Source organism: Phyllostomus hastatus, unplaced genomic scaffold, assembly GCF_019186645.2.
Source record: "Phyllostomus hastatus isolate PE091 unplaced genomic scaffold, TTU_PhHast_1.1 phas_contig_38, whole genome shotgun sequence".
Taxonomy (NCBI): domain Eukaryota; kingdom Metazoa; phylum Chordata; class Mammalia; order Chiroptera; family Phyllostomidae; genus Phyllostomus; species Phyllostomus hastatus.
In genome coordinates, this window is record NW_025333869.1 from 6,825,691 (window position 1) to 6,847,899 (window position 22,209).

The following is a 22,209-nucleotide window of genomic DNA, read 5'->3' on the forward strand; positions in this document are numbered from 1 at the left end:
TCATTCTCCCTTCCTTCCCCTCTCTCCAGAAAATAAATATTTTTTAAAAAAAACTTTGGTATTTTATTCTATTTAAGATTAAATTCATAAAGACTACTAAAAATCATTAACTTAAAAAATTAAATTTGTATTTACTCTCACTACCTGAAACTAAATTAGTTATTAATAATAAAATACATTTTTAAAAATTCCTTAAGTATGGAAATAAAGTACACTTTTAAATAATTCAGGGATCAAAGAAGACATAAAAACCATAATGGAAAATTTTAAAATACTAGGATTTTCAACACATAGTAACAAGAAACAACTTCTTTAAAAAAATGGGTAAAGATTGAATAGACCCTTCACCAAGAAGACACACAGATAACCAATAAGCAAATAAAAAGATGCTCAATATTAGACATTAAGGAGATGCAAATTAAAACCACAAAGAGATATCACAGGTATCCATTACAATGGCAAAAAATAAAAACAAAAACAACCAAGACAATACCACACACTAACGAGGACACAGAGCAACTAAAACTTTTGGACATTTTTCACAGGAGTACAAAACAGTACAGCCACTCTGAAAAATGGTTTGGCAGTTTCTTATTAAATTAAATATACACTTACTACACAACTCAGCAATTCCACTCTTAAGTATTTACCCAAGTGAAATGAAAACCTATGTTCCCATAAAAAACTGTACATGAACATTTGCAATGGCTTTAATTCATAATCACCAAAACTATTAACAATCCAAATGATCCTTGAGCTGGAAAGGAATAAGTGAAGTATATCAATATTTGTACAATGGAACACTATTCAACCATAAATCAAATGAGGTATTGATATATGTCATAATAGTTTTCCAATTCATTATGCATTATGCAAAAGTGAAAAAAGGTAGACTCAAACAGCTATGTACTCTGTGAGTCCATTTACATGAAACTCAAGAAAAGGCAAACAGGGACAGAAGCAGATCACTGGGTCCCAGGAGCTGGGTTTATATAGGAAGAGGTGCACCACAAAGGCATAGGAGAATTTTGGTGGGTAATGGAACTGTTCTATATCTTGATTGTGGTGGTAGTAAATGGCAGTGATGTTTTCCAATAATAAGACAACTGTTCATACTAGTTATAGGCTGAACTGTATCTACGAAAATTCCTATGTTGAAGTCCTAACACTCAGTACTTCAGCATGTGACCTTCATTGGAGGTAGGGTCTTTACAGATGTAATCAAGTTAATATGAGGTCATTAGGGAGGGCCCTAATCCAATATGACTGGTGTCCTTATAGAAAGGAGGAAATTTGGATATGGACACACGTATAGCTAGGGAGATCATTATGTGGGAAAATTGGGGTGTTTCTTCTAGAAAGAAAGAAACAAAGAAAGGCATACTTCAGAGCAAGAAAATTAATCAGGGATAAAAAGGGGCACTCCATAATGATAAATGAGTCAATTCTCCAAGAAGACACAACAATCATTAATGTGTATGGGCACCATGAGCTAGCAAAACTTATAAATTATATTATAATAAATAAGACAGTATAATATTGGCATAGGTAGAGACAAAGCAAGTGATCAAAAGAGCTGTGTATAAAAATGTTATACATGACAGATACAAAATTACTTTAGTGAGAAAAGACTAGACTAATTCAATAACTGGTTGTAGACAGTTATATAATGAAAAAATGGATACCTATTTGATACTGTATCAGTTAGAATAAAGTAGGTTATGCTCAACCTACCCCACACCACTCCCAAATGTCAATGGCTTGAAAAATAAGAGGAAAGGAAGGTGTGAGAAGTATGAGGATGAGTAATGTAAATATGAATTATGATCTACTGACCACTAGTGGTAGGTGCTATAGATTGAACTGTGTCTCACCAAATTTATCAGAGACTCTCAGTGTGATAGCATTTGAAGACAGGGCTTTTGGGAGATAATCAGGTTTAGGTGAAGTCATGAAGGTAAGGACCTCAATGCCCTTGTAAGAAGAAACATGAACTCACTCTCTCTCTCTCTTTCTCCCCCATAACCACCCCCACCTCTTACTCTCTTGCTCCCTCACCCCATTTCTTTATTTTTCTCCCTTTCCTCTCCCTCTCCCTCTTCCTGTCTCCTCTGTGAGGATACAGTGAGAAGGTAGGAGAAGGTAGCCATCTACAAGTCAGGAAAGCCCTCACCAGAACATGACCATGCTGGTATCCTGAACTTAGACTTTCAGCCTCCAGAACTGTGAAAAAATAAATTTCTGTTCTTTAAGCCATCCACTCTATGGTATTTTGTTGTGACAGCCCAAGCAATTTGAGACAATAGGCACTTTACATTTTATCTCATTTAATTTCCCAACTGTCTAATAACTTTCAAAGCCACTGGATTTACCCTGCCAATGCCTCCTGCTACAGAGTACAAGAGGTTAGTTACTGGTGAAAGAGCAAGTACTCAGAAGCTCAAATACCAGGATTCTTGATTTTAGAAGTAAAAAATTCCAACACTTCTTATCCTTCTACAATTCTGAACTTAAAATGGTCTGGAAGGCAATGCTAGTTACCACATTTACAAGCAAATTCCACCTAACTCAAAAAGCGAAGATCTATTTTATTAATTTTCTAGTCAATACTGGATTTTAAGAACTATAAAGGCAAATACTATTTATGTGAGAAATCTGCAAAGTACAAAGATAAAGATTCTAATTTTACACAAAGTAATTTATGACACTTTACACAAATAAACCACAAAAAAGATGTTGTATGATATTCAGTATCTCTGCTATACTGAAGAAACTTCAGAACTTCTGGCCAAGATGGAAGTGTAGGTGGACAAACTATGCCTCCTCCCACAACTAAAATTAAGGACAAAAATTTAGAAACAAAAAAACAACCAGAACAGACAGAAAACTGAACTGTACAGAAGTCCGACACCCATTCATCCAGACTAGTGAGAGGGGTGGGGTCAGCAACCAGTGGAAAGGGGTCGTGGCAGGAAAAAGCAGTGGCTGACAGACCCGGGCACGCAGGGCGCAGGTGGCTGTTGGCAAACCCTAGATGCACAGGTGGCAGCTAGCAGACCCCAGCTGTGGAGAGGCAATGGGCAGACCCAGTGAGGTGTGCAAGGCAACTGACTATCTGCAGTCACACATTTGCATGCAGGTAAACCAGGTGAAAAATGAGCAGCGAGGTAGACCACGCAACCCAGGGTCCCAGCACTGGGAAATAAAGCCTAAAAGCACCAATTGAAAACACCTGTGGAGGTTGAGGCACAGGGAGAGACTCCCAGCCTCACAGGAGAGTTCATTGGAGAGATCCACAGGGTCCTAGAACATACACAAGCCCACCCACCTGGGAACCAGCACCAGAAGGGCCCAATTTGCTTGTGGGAAGCAGCAGAGGGAACTGAAATCTGACAGAGTGGAGCAAGGGACATTGTTCTCTCTCAGACCCCACCCCCACATACAGCATCACAACCCAGCGACTGGGTTGCCCTGCTCTGGTGAACACCTAAGGCTCCACCCCTCATACATAACAGGCACGACCAGACCAAAAACAGAAAAGTATGGCTTAAACAGAAGAACAAGTGAAACCCTCAGAGATAATACTTTTAAGCGACCAAGAGATAGCCAACCTATCAGATGCACAATTTGAAACACTGGTGATCAGCATGCTCACAGAATTGGTTCATTTTGGTTGCAAATTAGATGAAAAAGTGAAGGCTACACTAAGTGAAATGAAAAATGCACAGGGAACCAATAGTGATGGAAAGAAAACTGGGTCTCACATCAATGGAGTGAACCAGAAGGAAGAAAAAAACACACAATCAGAAAAGAATGAAGAAACAAGAATTCAAAAAAATGAGGAGAGGCTTAGGAACCTCCAGGGCTTCTTTAAACATCCCAACATCAAAATTATAGGGGTACCAGAAGGAGAAGAGGAAGAGCAATGAGTGGAAAACTCATTTGAACAAATAATGAAGGAGAACTTCCCCAATCTGTCAAAGGAAATAGACTTCCAGGAAGTCCAGGAAGCTCAGAGGGTCCCAAAGAAGTTGGACCCAAGGAGGAACACACCAAGGCACATCATAATTACATTACCCAAGATAAAAATGAAGGAGAGAATTCTAGAAGCAGCAAGAAAAAAGGGGACAGTCACCTACAAATGAATTCCCATCAGACTGTCAGCTGATTTCTCAAAAGAGACCTTACAGGCAAGAAGGGACAAGAAAGAAATATTCCAAGTCATGAAAGGCAAGGACCTACATCCAAGATTGGTCTATTGAGCAAAGCTTTCATGTAGAATGAAAGGGCAGATTAAGTGCTTCTCAGGTAAGGTCAGATTAAAGGAGTTCATTGTCACCAAGCCCTTATTATATGAAATGTCAAAGGGACTTATATAAGAAAAAGAAGATAGAAAATATGAACAGTAAAAAGACAGCAAACTCACAGTTATTAACAACCACACCTAAAACAAAAGCAAACTAAGCAAACAAATAGAACAGGAACAGAACCACAGAAATAGAGATCACATGGAGGGTTAGCAACAGAGGAGTGCGAGGAGGAGAGAGGGGGAAAAGGTACAGAGAATAAATAGCATAGATGGTAGGGAGAAAATAGAGGGAGGGTAAGTATAGTCTGGGAAATATAGAAGCTAAAGAACTTGTGATACATGAACATGAACTAAAGGGGGGAATGTGGGTGAGAGGGGGTGTGCAGGGTTGAGGGGAGTGAAGGGGGGAAATGGGACAACTGTAATAGCAAAATCAATAAAATATATTAAAAACATAAAATAAAATAATAAATAAATAAATAAAAGAAACTTCAAATATATGTAATGTAAGCCAAAAACTCTTCTCAGAAAATCTCCACATTCAAAAAAAAAAGTTTTCTCAAAGGAAACTCAATGACTATTTCCCATTAAAAGTAACTGTAAGGTAGTTATGGCAGAATTTACATGTTATCATAACCTGTTGGAAAACTATTTTAAAATATTATTTCACACCATTAATGTGATACCATGGATTTGCTTCAAAAATATTTGGTAGAATGGGAATGTGGCGGGGAGAATGAAGGAATGGTAACAAGGTGATAGCTCATGAATTGATAACTGTTGCAGCTGAGTAAGGGCTATATGGGAGTTCATTATCCTATACTTTTTAATTCCATGTATGTTTGACATTTTCTCTGTAAGAAAATTTAAACTTATTATACACTCTTGATGAACAAATTTAATCCTTATAGCCTAAAAATAAAGAAAAGTGAGTACCTTCCAATCTTTGAACTTTTGCTTTCACAGAAATAACAGCTTCCAAGGGTGAAACTCTCAGTTCAAAACATGTTCCAGTCAATGTTTCAATGAAGAGCTCCATGGTATCATAGAAAGGAACTTTGTAGTAAAATGGTCCCACATTATCTTCATTGAAGAATGGAGGATCTTTTCTGTTATCCATTACTTTGACTTTTCTAAATCCTCGGGAATATGTAATAGGCAACTATATTAAACAGTTCAAGCCAAATCAGACTTGAACATTGGTAATATATATCATTGTTCATGTTTTGAGTTTAGTACCTAAAAAACAAGAATAATTTTTTTAGCAAACCTATCTGAAAGTCTAATTCCTCCACAAAAATTTTCTGAACAACTCTGGCCCATATCAATCTTCCAGACAACCCCAGAATTCATTTTAGTACTTAATTTGTCTAATCCTAAACTTCTTGTGTTTGCCTCTGAAATCACTCCCCCTGGCCCCATTAGACTGTGAGGTCATTAAAAACAGGTATATTTGCCCTGGCTGGCTGGCTCAGTTGGTTTAAGCATCAACCCATGCACCAAAGGGTTGCAGGTGTGATCCCTGGTCAGGGCACATACCCAAGTGTTGGGTTTGATCCCTGGTTGGGGTGCATGCATGAGGACCCGGTCAATGTTTCTCTGTCACATCAATGTCTCTCTTTCTCTCCCTTCCTCTCTCTCTAAAATCAATACAAATATATACTTGTGTAAGGATTAAGTTTTTTTAAAAAAAACAGGTATATTTGCAAAAGTTTTCTGTATCCTACTAGAGCTCAGTACAATTACATATATATAGTACATGCTCAACAAATGTTCTATTAATAATACTTAAAGCAATAAACCCAACACATAGGTATATATTTGTAAGACTTTAAAGTTTATGAAAATCCTTTTCTAAAACATGTAAATTATGTTTTCTCACTCATACAAAGCATAACTTTATAGCCCTTATACATTTGAATCACAATGAAAAAAAGGAATAGCAATCATTTTAATAGTTTCCTTAAAAATAGGAATCACTGCCCTGGCTGGTGTAGTTCAGTGGATTGAGCATGGGCCTGCAAACCAAAGGGTTGCCAGTTTGATTCCCACTTCAGGACACATGCCTGGGTTGTGGGCCACGTCCCCAGTAGGGGGTGGTGTATGAGAGGCAACCAAACATTGATGTTTCTCCCCTTTTCTTTCTCCTTCCCTTCCCCTCTTTCTAAAAACAAATAAATAAAATACTTTTTAAAAATAGGAATTACTAAATAATGCATGAAAATTTGGGCTTCCAGAGGTTATCTATCAGTATAGCATTGAGATAGTTAATATTGGTAATGGACATGAGGCATAATCTCTACACACAAACAATGGCTATTAAGTACTAGAGGCAAACACAGCCAACAAATTACATTTGTATAATTATAATAGGATTAATAAAATAAATTACTATTAATCAGCAAAACTTAAACTAGAAGACAGATACTATACATATTCCTAGAGAGGTAGGTAAATCTTTTTAATAGCTTTACTAAGATATAATTTACATACCACAGAATTCACCCATTTAAAGTCTAAAACTTACTGGTTTTTACTATGTTCACAAAATTGTACACCATCACCACAATATTTTTTAGAACATTTTCATCAATTCAGAAAGGAACTTTGTACTCTTAGGCATCACTCCCAAGTTCTCCTTTTCCTCTTCGAATGAGGCAAACAGTAATCTACTTTCTGTCTATAATTTACAAATTCTGGACACTTCACATAAATAGAATCATATATGCATAATCTTTGTGGCTGGCTTCTTGCACTAAGCACAATGTTTTCAAACTTCATTCATGTTCTAGGATGTATCAGTACTTCATTCTTTTTCATTGCTGAATAAATGTTGTTTATCTAAGTATCACTTAATAGGCATTTTGGGTTGTGTCCAATATTTGGGTATTATGAATAATGCTATGAAAATATACAACTAAAATTGGAAAGAAGGAAGTAAAACTGTATTTGCAGATGACATGATAGTGTACACAGAAAACCCTATAGACTCCACCAGAAAACTACTCAATCCAATAACTGAATTTGGCAAAACAGTGGGATACAAATCAATCTTTAGAAATTGAAGCAATTTTTGTACACCAACAATGAAATATCAGAAACAGAAATCAGGGAAAAAAATCCCATTGGCTATAGCAACTAGAAAAATAAAGTAACTAGGGATAAATATAACCAAGGAGGTAAAAGAACTTCACTCAGAAAACTACATAACACTGAAGAAAGAAAGAAATTAAGGCAGAAACAAATAAATGGAAGCATATACCATGTTCATGGATTGGAAGAATTAACATCATCAAAATGTCCATAATACTCAAAGCAACTTATAGATTCAACACAATCCATATTAAAATACCAATGACCTATTTCACAGATATAGAAAAAACATCTCAAAAGTTTATATGGAGTTATAAACAACCCTGAATAGCAGCTGCAATTTTGAGAAAGACAAAGTAAGAGGGATCACAATACCTGATATGAAACTATATTACAAGGCCATGATAATCAAAACCATCTGGTACTCATATAAGAACAGACAAATAGGTCAATGGAACAGAATAGAGAGCCCAGAAATAAACCCAGTTCTCCATGGTCAATTAATATTCGCCAAAGGGAAAGAAGAGTAAAATGGAGTAACAATAGCCTCTTCAACAAATGGTGTTGGGAGATCCGGACAACTAGCTATAAGCAAAAACAATGACATTTGACCACCAACTTACACCACACACAAAAAATAAACTCAAGGTGGATAAAAGATTTAAACATAAGATGCGACACCATAAAAGTCCTAGAGGAGAACATAGGCAGGAAAATCTTAGACATTCCACGCAGCAATATTTTCACCAATATGTCCCCTAGAGCAAGGGACATAAAGGAGAGAATAAGCAAATAGGACTTCATCAAAATAAAAAGCTTTAGCTGAAAAGCTAAAGAAAACATAAGTAAAATGATAAGGGAATCAACAGTATGGTAAAATATATTGGCAAATGACACCTCGGAAAAGGTTTTGATCTCAAAAATATGTAAAGAACTCACACAACTGTACTCCAGGAGGATAAACAATCCAACTAAAAAAATAGACAAAGGACTTGAACAGACACTTCCCCAAGGAGGACATAGAGGGCCCAGAAACATATGAAAAGATGTTCAGCATCACTAGCCATCAGAGAGATGCAAATTAAAACCTCAATGACATATATACTTCACATCAGTCAGAACGGCCATCAAAAACAAATCAACAAACAGCAAGTGCTGGTGAGGTGAAGAAAATGGAACCCTAGTGCACTGTTGGTGGGAATGTAGACTGGTGCAGCCACTGTGGAAAACAGTATGAAATTTCCTCAGAAAACTAAAAATGGAACAGTTTAACCCTAAAATCCTGAAACAGCAATTCAAAAGAACCTATGTACCCCTATGTTCATAGTGGCACTATTTACAATAGCCAAGTGCTGGAAACAGTCTAAGTGCCCATCAGTTAATGAGTAGATCAAAAAACTGTGGTACATTTACACAATGAAATACTATGCAGCAGAAAGAAATAAGGAGCTCCTACCCTTTGTGACAGCATAAATAGATCTGGAAAACATTATGCTAAATTAAATAAGCCAGGCAGTGAAAGTCAAATACCATATGATCTCATCTATAAGTGGAACCTAATCAACAATAAAAACAAGCAAGCAAAATATAACCAGAGACATTGAAATCAAGAACAAACTGGAGACATCCGACCAAGATGGAGGCATAGGTAGACACACTGTGCCTCCTTGCACAACCAAAAGAAGGACAACAAATTTAAAAACAAAAAACAACTAGAACTGCCAGAAAATTGAACTGTATGGAAATGTGACAACCGAGGAGTTAAAGAAGAAACATTGTCCGGACTGGTAGGAGGGGTGGAGATCAGCTGCTAGGGCAGAGAGGACTTGTGGCTAGGTGGTGCCTAAAAGACCTGGGCAGGAGAGGCAGCAGCTGGCAGAACCAGCGCTCCCACACTTGCATGCAGATAAACTGGGACAATTTGCATGCAGATAAACTGGAAAGCAAGACAGACCACACAACCCAGGGTTCCAGCCCAGAGAAATAAAGCATCAAAACCTCTGACCACCCATAAGCAGTGCTCATATGGCTATCAGCTGATTTCTCAAAAGAAGCCTTACAGGCAAGAAGGGGCTAGAAAGAAGTATTCAAAGTCATGAAAGGCAAGAACATACAAGATTACTCTCTCCAGCACAGCTATCATTTAGAATGGAAGGGCAGATAAAGTGCTTCCCAGATAAGGTCAAGTTAAAGGAATTCATCACCACCAAGCCATTATTACATGAAATGTTAATGGGACTTATCTAAGAAAAAGAAGATCAAAAACTATGAACAGTAAAATGACAACAAACTCACAATTATCAACAACTGAACTTATAAAAACAAAAACAAAGACAAACTAAGCAAACAACTAGAATAGGAACAGACCACATAAATGGAGATCACATGGAGGGTTATCAGTGGGGAGGGACAGAGGAGAGAATGGGGGAAAAGGTACAGGGAATAAGAAGCATAAATGGTAGGTAGAAAATAGACAGAGGGAGGTTAAGAGCAGTATAGGAAATGTAGAAGCCAAAGAACTTATATGTATGACTCATGGACTTGAATGTGGATGGGAGGGTGGGTGCAGGGAGGAGGGGAATAAAGGGGTGAAAAATGGGACAACTGTAATAACATAATCATTAAAATATATTTAAAAAATAGAACTGACAGTAACGATAGGGGAGGGGAGAGAGGGATAATGAGGGATAGTCAGGGAAACGTTGTCAAGGAACATATATATAAAGAACAGATGGACTAAGCCAAAGGGGGTAGAATCAAGGGTGGGAAGTGGAGATGGGTGGGATGGTGGGGGTGGGTGGGGGGAAAATGAAGACAACTATTTGAACAACATAAAAAAATAAAAAATAATAAAATATTTTTAAAAGTTTTGTGTGGAATATATTTTCCTTTCTCTTCCATATTTATCTAGGAAAGGAATTACTGGGTTATGTAATAATCCTCCCTCTTATAAAGTTTTTTCCTGATTAATAGCAATTTATTATTTAATAATTCCTATTCTAATTATACAACTGTAATTTAGTACTTCTGTTGGTCATGTTTGCCTCTTGTATTTGTTAGTTATTGTATGCTTGTATGCAGAGATTATACTTAATGTCCATTATCAATATTAACCATCTCAATGCTATACTGATAGCTTTTGGAACTACCAAACTGTTTTCAAAAGTAGTCTGAACCATTTCACATTCTCACCAAAAATAATTGAGGGTGCTGATTTCCTCACATCCTTGCCAATACTTTTTATTGTCTTTTGGATTAAAGCTTTACTAGTGGCTGTAAAGTAGTATTTCATTGGGGCTGTGACTTGCCTTTCTCTAATGACAAATGATGTTGAACATCTTTTTATGTGCTTATTGGCCATTTGTATACCATTTTACAGAAATATCTATTGAGAGAATCTATGCAGATCCTTTGTCCATTTTTATTTAGTTGTCTGTTACTGAGTTTTAAGGATTTTTTTAATGTTTTCTAGATAGCCTCTTGACAGATATATGATTTGCAGATATTTTAAAGGTTATCTTTTAACTTTCTTGTTGGTATCCTTTGAAGCACCAAAATTTTTAGTTTTAATAAAGTTCAAATTGGCTATTTTTCTTTTGTTTCTTGTGCTTTTGATGTCATGTTTTAAAAGGCTTTGACGAATCCAAGGTAATAAAGTTTTACTTAACAGCTAACCTTTGAACAATACAGGTTTGAACTGCACAGGTCTACTTATACTCAGATATTTTTCAATAAATATATTCAAAATATTTTGAAGATTTGTGACAATTTGACAAAATTTGTGGATGAACCATGTGGCCTTGAAATATTGAAAAAATTAAGAAAAAGTTTGGTATATCGTGAATACAAAAAATGTGTAGATACTAGTTTATTTTACCATTTACTACCACAAAATATATACAAAGCAATTATAGAAAGTTAAAATTTATCAAAACCTATAAACACCCAAACACAGACCATACATGACACCATTCAGTTGAGAGAAGTGTAAACAAATGTAAATATGTAATGTTAAATCATAATGGCATAACATTAAATGTAATACATACTGTACTACAATAATTTTTCTTACGTTTTCTTTTTCATTATTTTTTACTGTTTACTGTAATAATTTTGTAGTTACCTCCTATTGTTATTAGTGGTGAGCTTAAGTGTTATAAGAATCCACTTAAAACACTATGTGATGCTAATCATCTCCATGTAAGCAGTTCGTCTCTTCAGTGAATTATGTATTGCAGTTTAAAAGTGATCTCTCAAGGTTCTCACAGAGTTTCCATCATGGTTAGTGCAATACCATAAGCCTTGATAACACTGTAAGAACCATACAAAGTGCTAGTGGTGATGCTGAAAGTGCTCCGAAGAAGTAGAAAAAAGTCACATTACAAGAAAAACCTGAATTGCTTGAAACATACTGTAGATTGAGGTCTGCAGCTGCAGTCACAATTGCCTACCATTTCAAGATATATGAATCCAGCATAAAGACTATTGTAAAAAGAAAAGAAACTGTATGTACCAACTGCTGCAGCTACACCAGCAGGCACAAAAACATTGCACTTTTGGCCAAATACCTCTTTATCTTGTATTGAAAATACAACTGTAAAGTGGGTGCAAGATAGCTGTAAGAAAGGCATACTTGTAGACTCCAAAATGATTTGAGAAGAAGTGAAGTTATTATATAACAAATCAAAAGGAAGATGAAAGACCTAAAGCTGGAGAATTTAATGACAGGAAAAAAATGGTTTGACAATTTTATAAAGAGGTTTGACGTAAAAAATGTCAAGATAACAGAAGGAGTTTCTGCTGACCAAGAAGCAGCAGATGAGTTTCCAGATGTTATTATGAAAATCATGGAGCCCTGGCTGGGTGGCTCAGTTGGTTGGAGCATCATCCCATACATCAAAAGGTTGGGTTCAATTTCCAGTCAGGGCACATACCTAGGTTGCTGCTTTCATACCCATTCAGGGTGCACATGGAAGGTAACCAATCAATGTTTCTCTCTCACATTGATGTTTCTTTTTCTCTCCCTCTCAAAAAAAAAGAAAAGATAAAGAAAATCATTGAGGAGAAAAGGTACCTACCTCACAGGTTTTTAATGCAGACAAAAGTGCCCTATTCAGGAAGGGGGGGGGCATGCAATAAAAGATACTTATTAATAAGGAAGAAAACCAAATCCCAAACAATAGGACTTAAGACAGGAAGAGACAAGCTAACTCTATTATTTTGTGTAAATGTCATGATCAGGACTGCCCTTACCTATAAAGCTGCTAAATCCCAAGCTTTGAAGAGAAAATATAATGATGAGCAAAATAAACTGATGAACAAAATAAAACCAGACGCATGAATGCATGGAACAGACTGACAAATCTCAGTGGAGAGAGGGGTGAGGGAGGACTGGAAGAGATTAGCCAAAGAGCATATAGACATATGTATGTAGCCCCTATGGACACAGACAACAATGTGGTGAAGGCCTGGGGAGGGCAGGGACTGGGGCAAAGGGGACATCTGTAATAGTGCCAATGATGATAAATAAATTAAGGCTCAAACAAGCCTGGATAAGAACTTTTTTTTCTGGATTAGTTCCATCGATGCTTTCCCTGAAGAGATTCTGGCCACCCAGAATCCCATGAGTTCAACATCAAAAGCATCAAAGTAATCTACTTGACCCCAAACACAATGTTTCTAATTCAGCTTCTCAATCAGAGGGTCACAAGGACCTTTAAGGCTCATTATGCATAGTACTCCATGGAAAGGATTATGAACACTATGGAAGAGAACCCTGATACAACACCATGAAAGTCTAGAAGGATGACACCATAGAAGATGCCATTATTATAAAGTCATCAAGCCCAAAATAATAAATCCCTGCTGGAAAATATGTCCAGATGTACATGACTTCACAGTATTTATTGCAGAGACAATCAATGAAACCGTGAAAGAAATTGTGGACATGGAAAAAAAAAAGCAGGGTGGTAGAAGCTTTCAAGATATAAATGTTAGAGATGTTCAAGAGCTAGTAGGCACCACACAAGAGGAATTAACAGAAAATATCTTGATAGAGATGAGTACATCTGAACCAGTGCCAGATGATGAGGAAGAACACGTAGGAAAAGCAGTGCCAGAGAACAAACTGCTGTTAGGCAATTTAGCGGAAGGGTTCTGTTTATTCAAGACTGCTTTTGACTTCTTTTATGACATATGCCTTTTTATGAGGACACTTTTATGATACAGGCACCAATATTAAAAAGAAAAAAAACAGTGGAAGGATTAGAAGTGTACAGAAACATTTTTAGAAAAATGGAAAAGCATAATGTCATACAAAAATTACAATGTGTTTTTGTAAAGTTACACCAAGTGTGCCTGGCTCTCCTGCCTTCCCTTCCACCTCCTCCACCTCTTCTGCCTCTGCTGCCCTTGAGACAGCAAGACCAATGCCTTCTCTTCCTCCTCCTTCTTAGCCCATTCAACGTGAAGATGATAGGAATGGAAGTGATCCACTTCCACTTAATGAATAGTAAATAACTGTCATGCTGTACAGTTAATAAGCTTATCTGCTGTGTACACAGGCTTGTATGAAAATATAATGACTGTATGGCAACTGTATAAGACATTTTTGTGTCACCATAATCACTAAGTATTCATCATGTAAACTTTATACAAGACTTGTATGGAAGTGTATGGCCTATCCTTACATATGTTTAGGTGAGTGATATTATAAAATTAATGTGCTAGCTTTCTGTTTTATAACTTTGCTTTCAAAGGATGTCATTACTCTACAGTATGTGCCTCTTTCCCTCTCTCTCTCTCTCTCTCTCTCTCTCTTCATTAGGGTATAGGCCAGGCTATTGTGAAGCATTGTATTGACTACACTAGGCTACCATAAAGCAATCATATTACTGCATCTTTGTTATCAATACATAAATCTTGATGTCTGTAAACAAATATGAATTTTTCACATCTATTCATTTTTTATGTCTAGTATTAGTAACATGTATAACATCTATAGTGTTTTGTATTGTAAGACAATATTGATGTAAATACTAACAGATGCTTTATCTTAAAAACAGATGACATAAACTTACAGTATTGACAAATACACTGCAGTACTTTAAATGTATTTTCTCTTCCTTGTGATTTTCTTAATAACATTTTCATTTATCTAGTTTACTTTATTGTACAAATACAGTATATAATACAGATAATATGCAAAATAGGTATTAATCAACTGTTTATGTTACCCGTATGGGTTCAGTCAACAGTTTTTTGGTAGTCAAAAGTTACATGCAAATTTTCAACTTTGTAGGAGGGGAGGGGAGGTTGGCACACTTAATCCCCACATTGTTGAAGAAATCAAGTGTACTTACATATATTTCTCTAAGCATTGTATAGTTTTAGCCCTTATATTTAGTTCATTTTGAATTTATTTTTGTGGATGGTGTGAAACAGGGGTTCAGCTTTATGCTTTTCCAAGTAAATAACCAGTTGTCCCAGCAACTTTTGTTGGAAAGACTATCTCTATTGAATTGTCTTGGCTCCCTGTTAAACTAATTGACCATAAATGTTAAAGTTTACTTCTGGCCCCTCCACTCTATTACATTCATCTATATGTCTATACTTATGCCCGTACCGCTATTTTTTTTTTTAGCTTTGTAATAAGTTGCTATCCCAAGTGGTAGCAAAAATACCACTTGTGATTTTAACAAGAATTGTGTTGAATCTTCAGGTTAATTTGTAGATTACTATCTTGACAATTTTTTGTCTTCTATTCTTGTCCATGAACATGTAAGCTCCTTCACATGTTCAGTTTATAACTTCTTCAAAGCTTTCAACAATGTTTTGTTTTCAGAGTACAAGTTTTAAATTGAAAAAAAAAAGTATTCTTAAGAATTTTGTCCTTTTTGAGGCTATTTAAATAAAATTGTTTTAGTTTCACATTCAAATTGTTCCTTGCTAATGTTTAAAAATAAAATTGATTTTAATATGTTGAATGTGTACACTGCAACCTTGCTGAAAACATTTATTAGTGGATTCCTTGTGGTTGTCTACAAACAAAAGCATATAATCTACAAATAGAGATTTTTACTTCTTCCTTTTCAATCTAGAGGCACTTGATTTTTTTTTCTTACCTAATTGCCCTACCAAGAATCTCCAATACAAAGCTGAAACTAAATGGTAAGAGCAGATATTCTTGTCTTACTTCTCATTGTAGAGAAAACACATTTAGACTGACAGTGACCAGAGGGGAGAGAAGAGGGAATTTCAGGGGAGAATGGGAAGGGTTTACAGGAACAAATTTAAAGGACACATGGACAAAAACTAGGGGGAGGGTGGTAATGGGAGGGAAGTGGGGAGGGTTGAGTGGGTGGTCTGGAATGGGAGTAAAAGGGAGAAAACTGTACTTGAACAATGATTAAAATAAAATTTTTAAAAAAGTAACTTAATTAAAAAAAAAAGAAAACACATTTAGTCCTTCATCATAAGGTATGATTTTAGGTATGGAGTTTTCACAAATTACATTTATCAGGTGTTCAGGTGTTTGTTTGTTTTTTAACCATGAAGTGTGTGGGATTTTGACAAATGCTTTTCTTCCAGAGTCTATTGAGATGATCATGCGGATTTTGTCTCTTATTATCTTAATAAGGTGTAACATATTGATGCTGAACAAACCTTGCATTCCTAGGATAAATTCCATTATATATGGTGTATAATCCTTTACATACAGGGGTGGACAAAAGTTAATAATACTAAGTAACACAATAAATAATACAATAACTCTGTTTCACATACTCACAACTGTAAACCTACTTTTGCCCACACGTGTATATTGCTAGATTTAGGTTGTTAGTATTTTTGAGAATGTTTGTGCCTATAAGAAATGTTGATGTAGTTCGTTTTTCATTTTAATATTTTATTTTTCAATTACGGTTGACATACAATATTATATTAGTTTCATGTATACAACCCATTGATATAACTTACAAGTAATCACCCTGATAAATTTAGTACCTACTTTATACCATACATAGTTAGTACAATATTATTTAGTCCCTATGTTGTAGTTTAAATCCCCATGATTATTCTGTAAATACCAATTTGTACTCCTTATTCCCTTCACCTTTTTCACCCATTCTCCCAAATGCCATCCCATCTGGCAGCTGTGAAAAGGTTCTCTGTACCTAAGAGTCTGTTTCTGGTCTGTTTGTTCATTTATTTTGTTTTTTAGACACTCTATATAAGTGAAATCATATGATATTGGCCTTTCTCTGATGCTTCACTCAAAAAATACCTTTGAGGTTCATCCACATTGTTGCAGATGGCAAGATTTCATTCTTTCTTATGGATGAGTCATATTCCACTGTACGTATGCACCACTTCATCTTTATCCAGTCATCTATTGACGAACACATAGATTAGTTCCGTATCTTGGCTATTGTAAATAATGCACAATGAACATATGGTTGTATATATCCTTTCAATTTAGTGTTTTCCTTTCTTTGGATAAAACCCAGAAGGGAATTGCCGAGATAAATACCCAGAAGTGGAATTGCTGGGTTCTTCCTTGTCTTCTGTTATGTAGCCTTTGTTTTACAGTCTGTGTTGTCTAAGTATTGTTACCTCAGCTTTTAAGTTTCCATTTTCATGAAATACTTTTTTCCATCACTTTACTTTCAAACTGCATGTTTTTCCATCTGAAGTGAGTCTCTTGTAAACAGTATATGTAAGAGTCTCATTTTCTTATCCATTCAGCCACAGTATGTCTTTTGATTGGAGCATTTAATCCATTGGCAGTTAAAGAAATTGTTGATAGATATGTATTTATTGCCATTTCATTATTTGTATTTTTTATATTTTCCCCTTGTTATTCTTAAAGGAAACCCTTTAACATTTCTTATAATACTGGTTTGGTGGTGATGAACTCCTCTAGCTCTTCCTTGTCTGGGCAGCTCTTTATTTGTCCGTTGATTCTAAATGATAGCTTTTTGAGACAGAGTAATCTTGGTCGTAAGTCCTTGCTTTTCACCTGTTTGATTGTTTCAACACTTTCTGGCCTACAAAGTTTTGGTTGAGAAATCAGCTGACAATCATGGGGAGCACCCTTGTAGGTAACTAACTGCTTTTCTCTTGCTGCTTTTAACACTCTCTCTTCATATTTAAGCTTTGGACATTTTAAGTATAAAGTGTCTTGCTATGGGCGTTTTTCAGTTCATCTTGTTCGGGATTGTCCATGCTTCCTGAAATTCTATGTCTATTTCCTTCACCAGGTTAGGGAACTTTGTCATTTTTTCAAATGGGTTTTCAATCCTTGCTCTCTGTCTTCTTCTAGCACTCACATAATGGGAATGTTGGTACACTTAATGTCCCAGAAGGTCCTTATAATAGCCCTATATTTTAAGGTTTTTTGCTTTTGTGATTGGGTGTTTTCTTCTTCCTTATCTTCCAAATTGCTGATTTGATCTTCTGTTTCATCTATTCTACTGTTGATTCCTTGTAATGTATTCTTCATTTCAGCTATTGTATTCATCTCTGACTGGTTATTTTGTTTCTATCTCCATTGTTGTGTTTCCTATTCCTTTGTTGATATTCACACTAAGTTAATATACTCTTTTCCTAAGTTCACTGAGCATCCTTACAATCAATGTTTTGAATTCTGCATCTACTAGATTGCTTGTATCCATTTTGTTTAGTTGTTCTTCTGTAGTTTTGTTCTATTCTTTCATTTGGGATATGTTTGTTGTCTCCTCATGTTGGTTACCTCCCTGTAATTATTTCTATGTATCAGGTAAGGCTGCTACATCTCCCAGTCTAGTAGAGTGGCCTTATGTAGTAGGTGTTCTGAAAGGCTCATTGCCTGGTCTTCCTGGTCACTTGACCTGAGTGCTTCAGGTATACATCCCACCCTCTGCAATGTGGGCTGTGTGCACCTACCTGTTGTAGTTGAGCCTTGACTACTATTGGCATATCAATGGGAGTGATTTACCCCCCAGGCCAATCAGCTTTGAGGACTGGGTGAGATCACTGTGTAGAATCTGCTGTGCAGAGGCTGACCCCACCAAGCAGGACTTGCTTTAGTGGGCCTCTGGTACTCAGCTGAGTATCCCCTTTGAGTGTATCACTTGTGGATGTGGCTGGGTGGTGCTTCAGCATAGTCTAAAGCTGTACATTGGGGCCTCCCAGGAGGTGTAAGCTTAGACACTACCTGTGACCTACCCAGGGCCACTCAGCATGAGCTACAAAGCAATCTGCGGAAGGCTGCTACTTGGTGTTGTGCTTGGTGTCTGGGATTAGGCCAATCTGTAAACCAAAGCCAGCTGCCATTAGTGTCAGGCCTCAGCTCACTTTGCAAAAGGTAGAAGGCATTCCAAGACAGGCCATTTGTATGGAAAAATCACTGGAAATGGCTTGGGTGGGCCCAATAGGTATGGTGTGGTCTCAGATAATGACCAAGGTGGGGCAAACAGTGTTAGCCAGAATGATGAAGACTCAAATAGGGCACCCACCTACCAGCTTTGTGGAGCGAGGGCTCAGCAAAGAAACAATTGCCTCTTCTAGCACTTCTCTATGGGAGAAAGCTACCTCTTCAGCTCTTGCCCTGATGTCAGAAAAATTCCTCTCCATATGTCCCTGGAGCCTTTTAAGCTGCTGCCCCAGCTCTGAAGCCCAGGGCAAGTGAGTCCAATAAATCTGTGCATGGGCCCTTTAAGAGGAACACATGGGATTTCAGCAGCCCTCCATCTCACTCAGCCACAATCCTTGTTTTCACAACGAGAAGTTACTGGGACTTCTTTTCTTGATACTAGAACCCTGTACTGGGGGGTGGGGATGGTGTGGGGAGGAAGCCCACTATTGAGAGGGAGCCCTCACTCATCAGGAGGAACCTCTGCATCCAAGATATCCCTCCCTCTCAATTTTTAACCACTATATGTGGGTGTGGGACCAGCCAGTTCTATCTTCACCCCCCTACTAGTCAAGACCTGGTTACTTATTTATATTCTTAGTTGTAGGACTTCTATTCAACTAGATTTCAAGTGGTTCTGAATGATGGTTGTTTTGTAGTTTAGTTGTAATTCTGATGTTGCAAGTACCACATTTACCTCCTCAGCTCTCTTGACCAGAAGCTTGATCTAGTTTCCTTTGTGTGTTTTTTTGTTTTTGACATCAATGTAATATTCACCTCATAGAATAAGTTGACAAGTATCCCCTATAGGTGGGTAAACTTTTCGACCTGTTTGCTCATGTTATCTAAATGCATCAATGATCTGAAAATGAAATCTTCCAATATTTATTGAGGTATCAATTATATACCAACCACTAAAGATACAATGCTTTTCTTTGAATGCATTTAATTCACATCCCTGTACCCTCCTCCCCTTTGGCAACCATGAGCTTTTTATCTATATCCATTGTAATATCTATATACCACATCTTCTTTATCCATTCATTTATTGATGGACATCTAGGTTGCTTCCATATCTTGGTTATTACTAGTAATGCTATAATGACATAAGGGTGTATATTTATCTTTTTGAATTAGTATTTTTGTATTCTTGGATAAATACCCAGAAGTGGAGTTGTTGGATTATTCAGCAGCTCTGTATTTTTTGAGAAATCTCCATACTGTTTCACATAGTGGCTGCACTAATTTACATCCTCCAGGAGGAATGTAGGATTCTCTTTTCTCCACATCCTAATCAGCACCTATCATTTGTTGATTTATTGATGACAGTCAGACAGGTATGAGGTGATATCTCATTGTGGTTCTGATGTCCAATTCCCTGATTAGTGATGTTGAGCATCCTTTCACATCTCTGTTGGCCATCTGCATGTCCTCTTCGGAGAAATGTCTATTCAGGTCCTCTGCCCATTTATAATTGTATTCTTTGAGGGGTGGGTTGGTGTTAAGTCACATGAGTTCCTTATATATTCTGGATATTACCCTTTACCATATGTATCAGTTTCAAATATCTGCTCCCACTCAGTGGGTTGTCTTTTCATTTTGCTGGTCTCCATTGCTGTGAAAAAACATTTTGTTTGATATAATCCAGACATGGGTAAATTTTTTAATGTATTTTAGAGGGAGTAAAGCCTCAGAATGGAAGAAGGATATCAGTAAGTGTAGGTGAACAGAAAATGAACAATAGGAAAATGCAAGAGTAAAGAAGAAAAATCAGTGATAAATTCTTTACTTTTTTCCCCCTGAAGGATATATCACCAAAGTCACTGCAAGTTTCAGAGCAATGTGTTTAAAAGAGCAGTTATTTTTTAAGACTATGGTTTTATTAGAGCCTTTTCTGGTTACTCACCTTTGCACCCCTACATTTCCATCATATACTGCACTGATCATGGTCAACTTCATTCTTTACATGGCTTTCTTACTCTACTAAACTGTAAGCTACCTAAGGGACAGACCACACCTGATTTACTGTCCCATCACCTAGCACAGTGTTTTGTACAAATCAGTACTCATTAAAGGTTTGTTCAATGAAAGAGTAAATGTTCAGTCTCTCAACTGATCCTCAGAACAAAACTGTGATATAGAAAATGTATTATCCCTGATTTAGGGATGAAGAAGTGTTTAGTTATGCTCCAAATATTTGTTGGCTTCCCATGGGAATGTTATGATTCATTCCAAACTAAGTACACTGAAGTTTATCCAACTCATAACATACAGACACATACAGTGATTTCTGCTATAGTATAAATTTTTATAGCACTAACTGGATGCAAAATTAATTAATTAATTAAGAAACCTGAATTGCACTGTGCAACTGCAAATAGTCCTGAAAAGATGGCATCACAGGAAGAAAAGTTGTTGCCCTGACTGGTGTGGCGCAGTGGACTGGACATTGTCCTATAAACCAAAATGTCACTGGTTCGATTCCCAGTCAGGGTACATGCCTGGGTTGTGGGCCAGGTCCCCAAATGGGAACCTGCAAGAGGCAACTGATAGATGTTTCTCTTGCACACTGATGTTTTCCTCCCTGCCTTCGTCTCTCTAAAACTAAATAAAATCTTTTTTTAAAAAGTTGTTGCTGGCAACACAGTTATTTTAAGTGCTGTTATATATTTATCAAAATAATGAGTAATAAATATAAGAATACAAAGTACTGTGCTAATAATATTGCTAGTGGCAATAGTAAAAGGCTATTGCTCTTAAATAAAAACCATATAAATGGCTGTACTGCTAAGGTTTTGTTTCTTATATTTTTAATACATTGAAATGCCCCTAGGAAAAATGACTTTGTATGCAGCTAACCCCTGACCCCTTTGCCCTCCTCACTGACACAACTGCTTTTATAATTTTTTATAAAATGGATTCTTAAGAACATACTTATCATGCCACATTAAATAAGAATGTACTACAGAATTAGCAGTATCTATTCCCCCAACACCAATACAAGTACTTCTGTCTACATAGTAGCAGCTCTAACAACAGAAGTCAAGGATCAAGAATGCTGAAATGTATGTTACAGAAATAAAGGCACTGGTGACCTGTGCCTAACCAAGGAATTTAGAGACAGAAGATACAGGAGCACACAATGCTCTTCCACAGCAATACCCTAAATATAATAATAAACAAGCTAGGGATAAGAGAAGGTAACAGAAAGACAGATTTGGAAGTCCTCCATCTATAATGAGAATCAATACAGTAACTATGGGCTAAAAGAAAAACAGCAACCTAGTACAGCACTAATTGTGTTGGAATGCCCACTGTATATCTGGGCCCTAATCAAAGGAGTAAAACCAATATCCAAAAAGAAGCAAAGTGGGTAACCAAATTCAAAACTGAAATGCAAGCCTCAAGAAAACAC

General features: G+C 36.6%; 1 protein-coding gene across 3 annotated transcripts in view; it reads right to left on the reverse strand.

Annotated features, from left to right (window-relative positions):
• ZFAND4 (zinc finger AN1-type containing 4) overlaps positions 1-22,209 on the reverse strand; it is a 167,152-nt gene that overhangs the window by 143,713 nt on the left and 1,230 nt on the right. The window contains exon 2 of one of the 3 annotated variants that reach the window (XM_045842052.1): positions 5,246-5,548. The exons of 1 other annotated variant lie outside the window; for it this stretch is intronic. In XM_045842052.1, coding sequence (XP_045698008.1) covers positions 5,246-5,429 — 184 coding nt within the window. In that variant the 5' untranslated portion in view covers positions 5,430-5,548. Of the gene's footprint in view, positions 1-5,245; positions 5,549-22,209 lie in introns of those variants that run through there. One more of the 3 variants, XM_045842054.1, reaches the window with a different exon arrangement.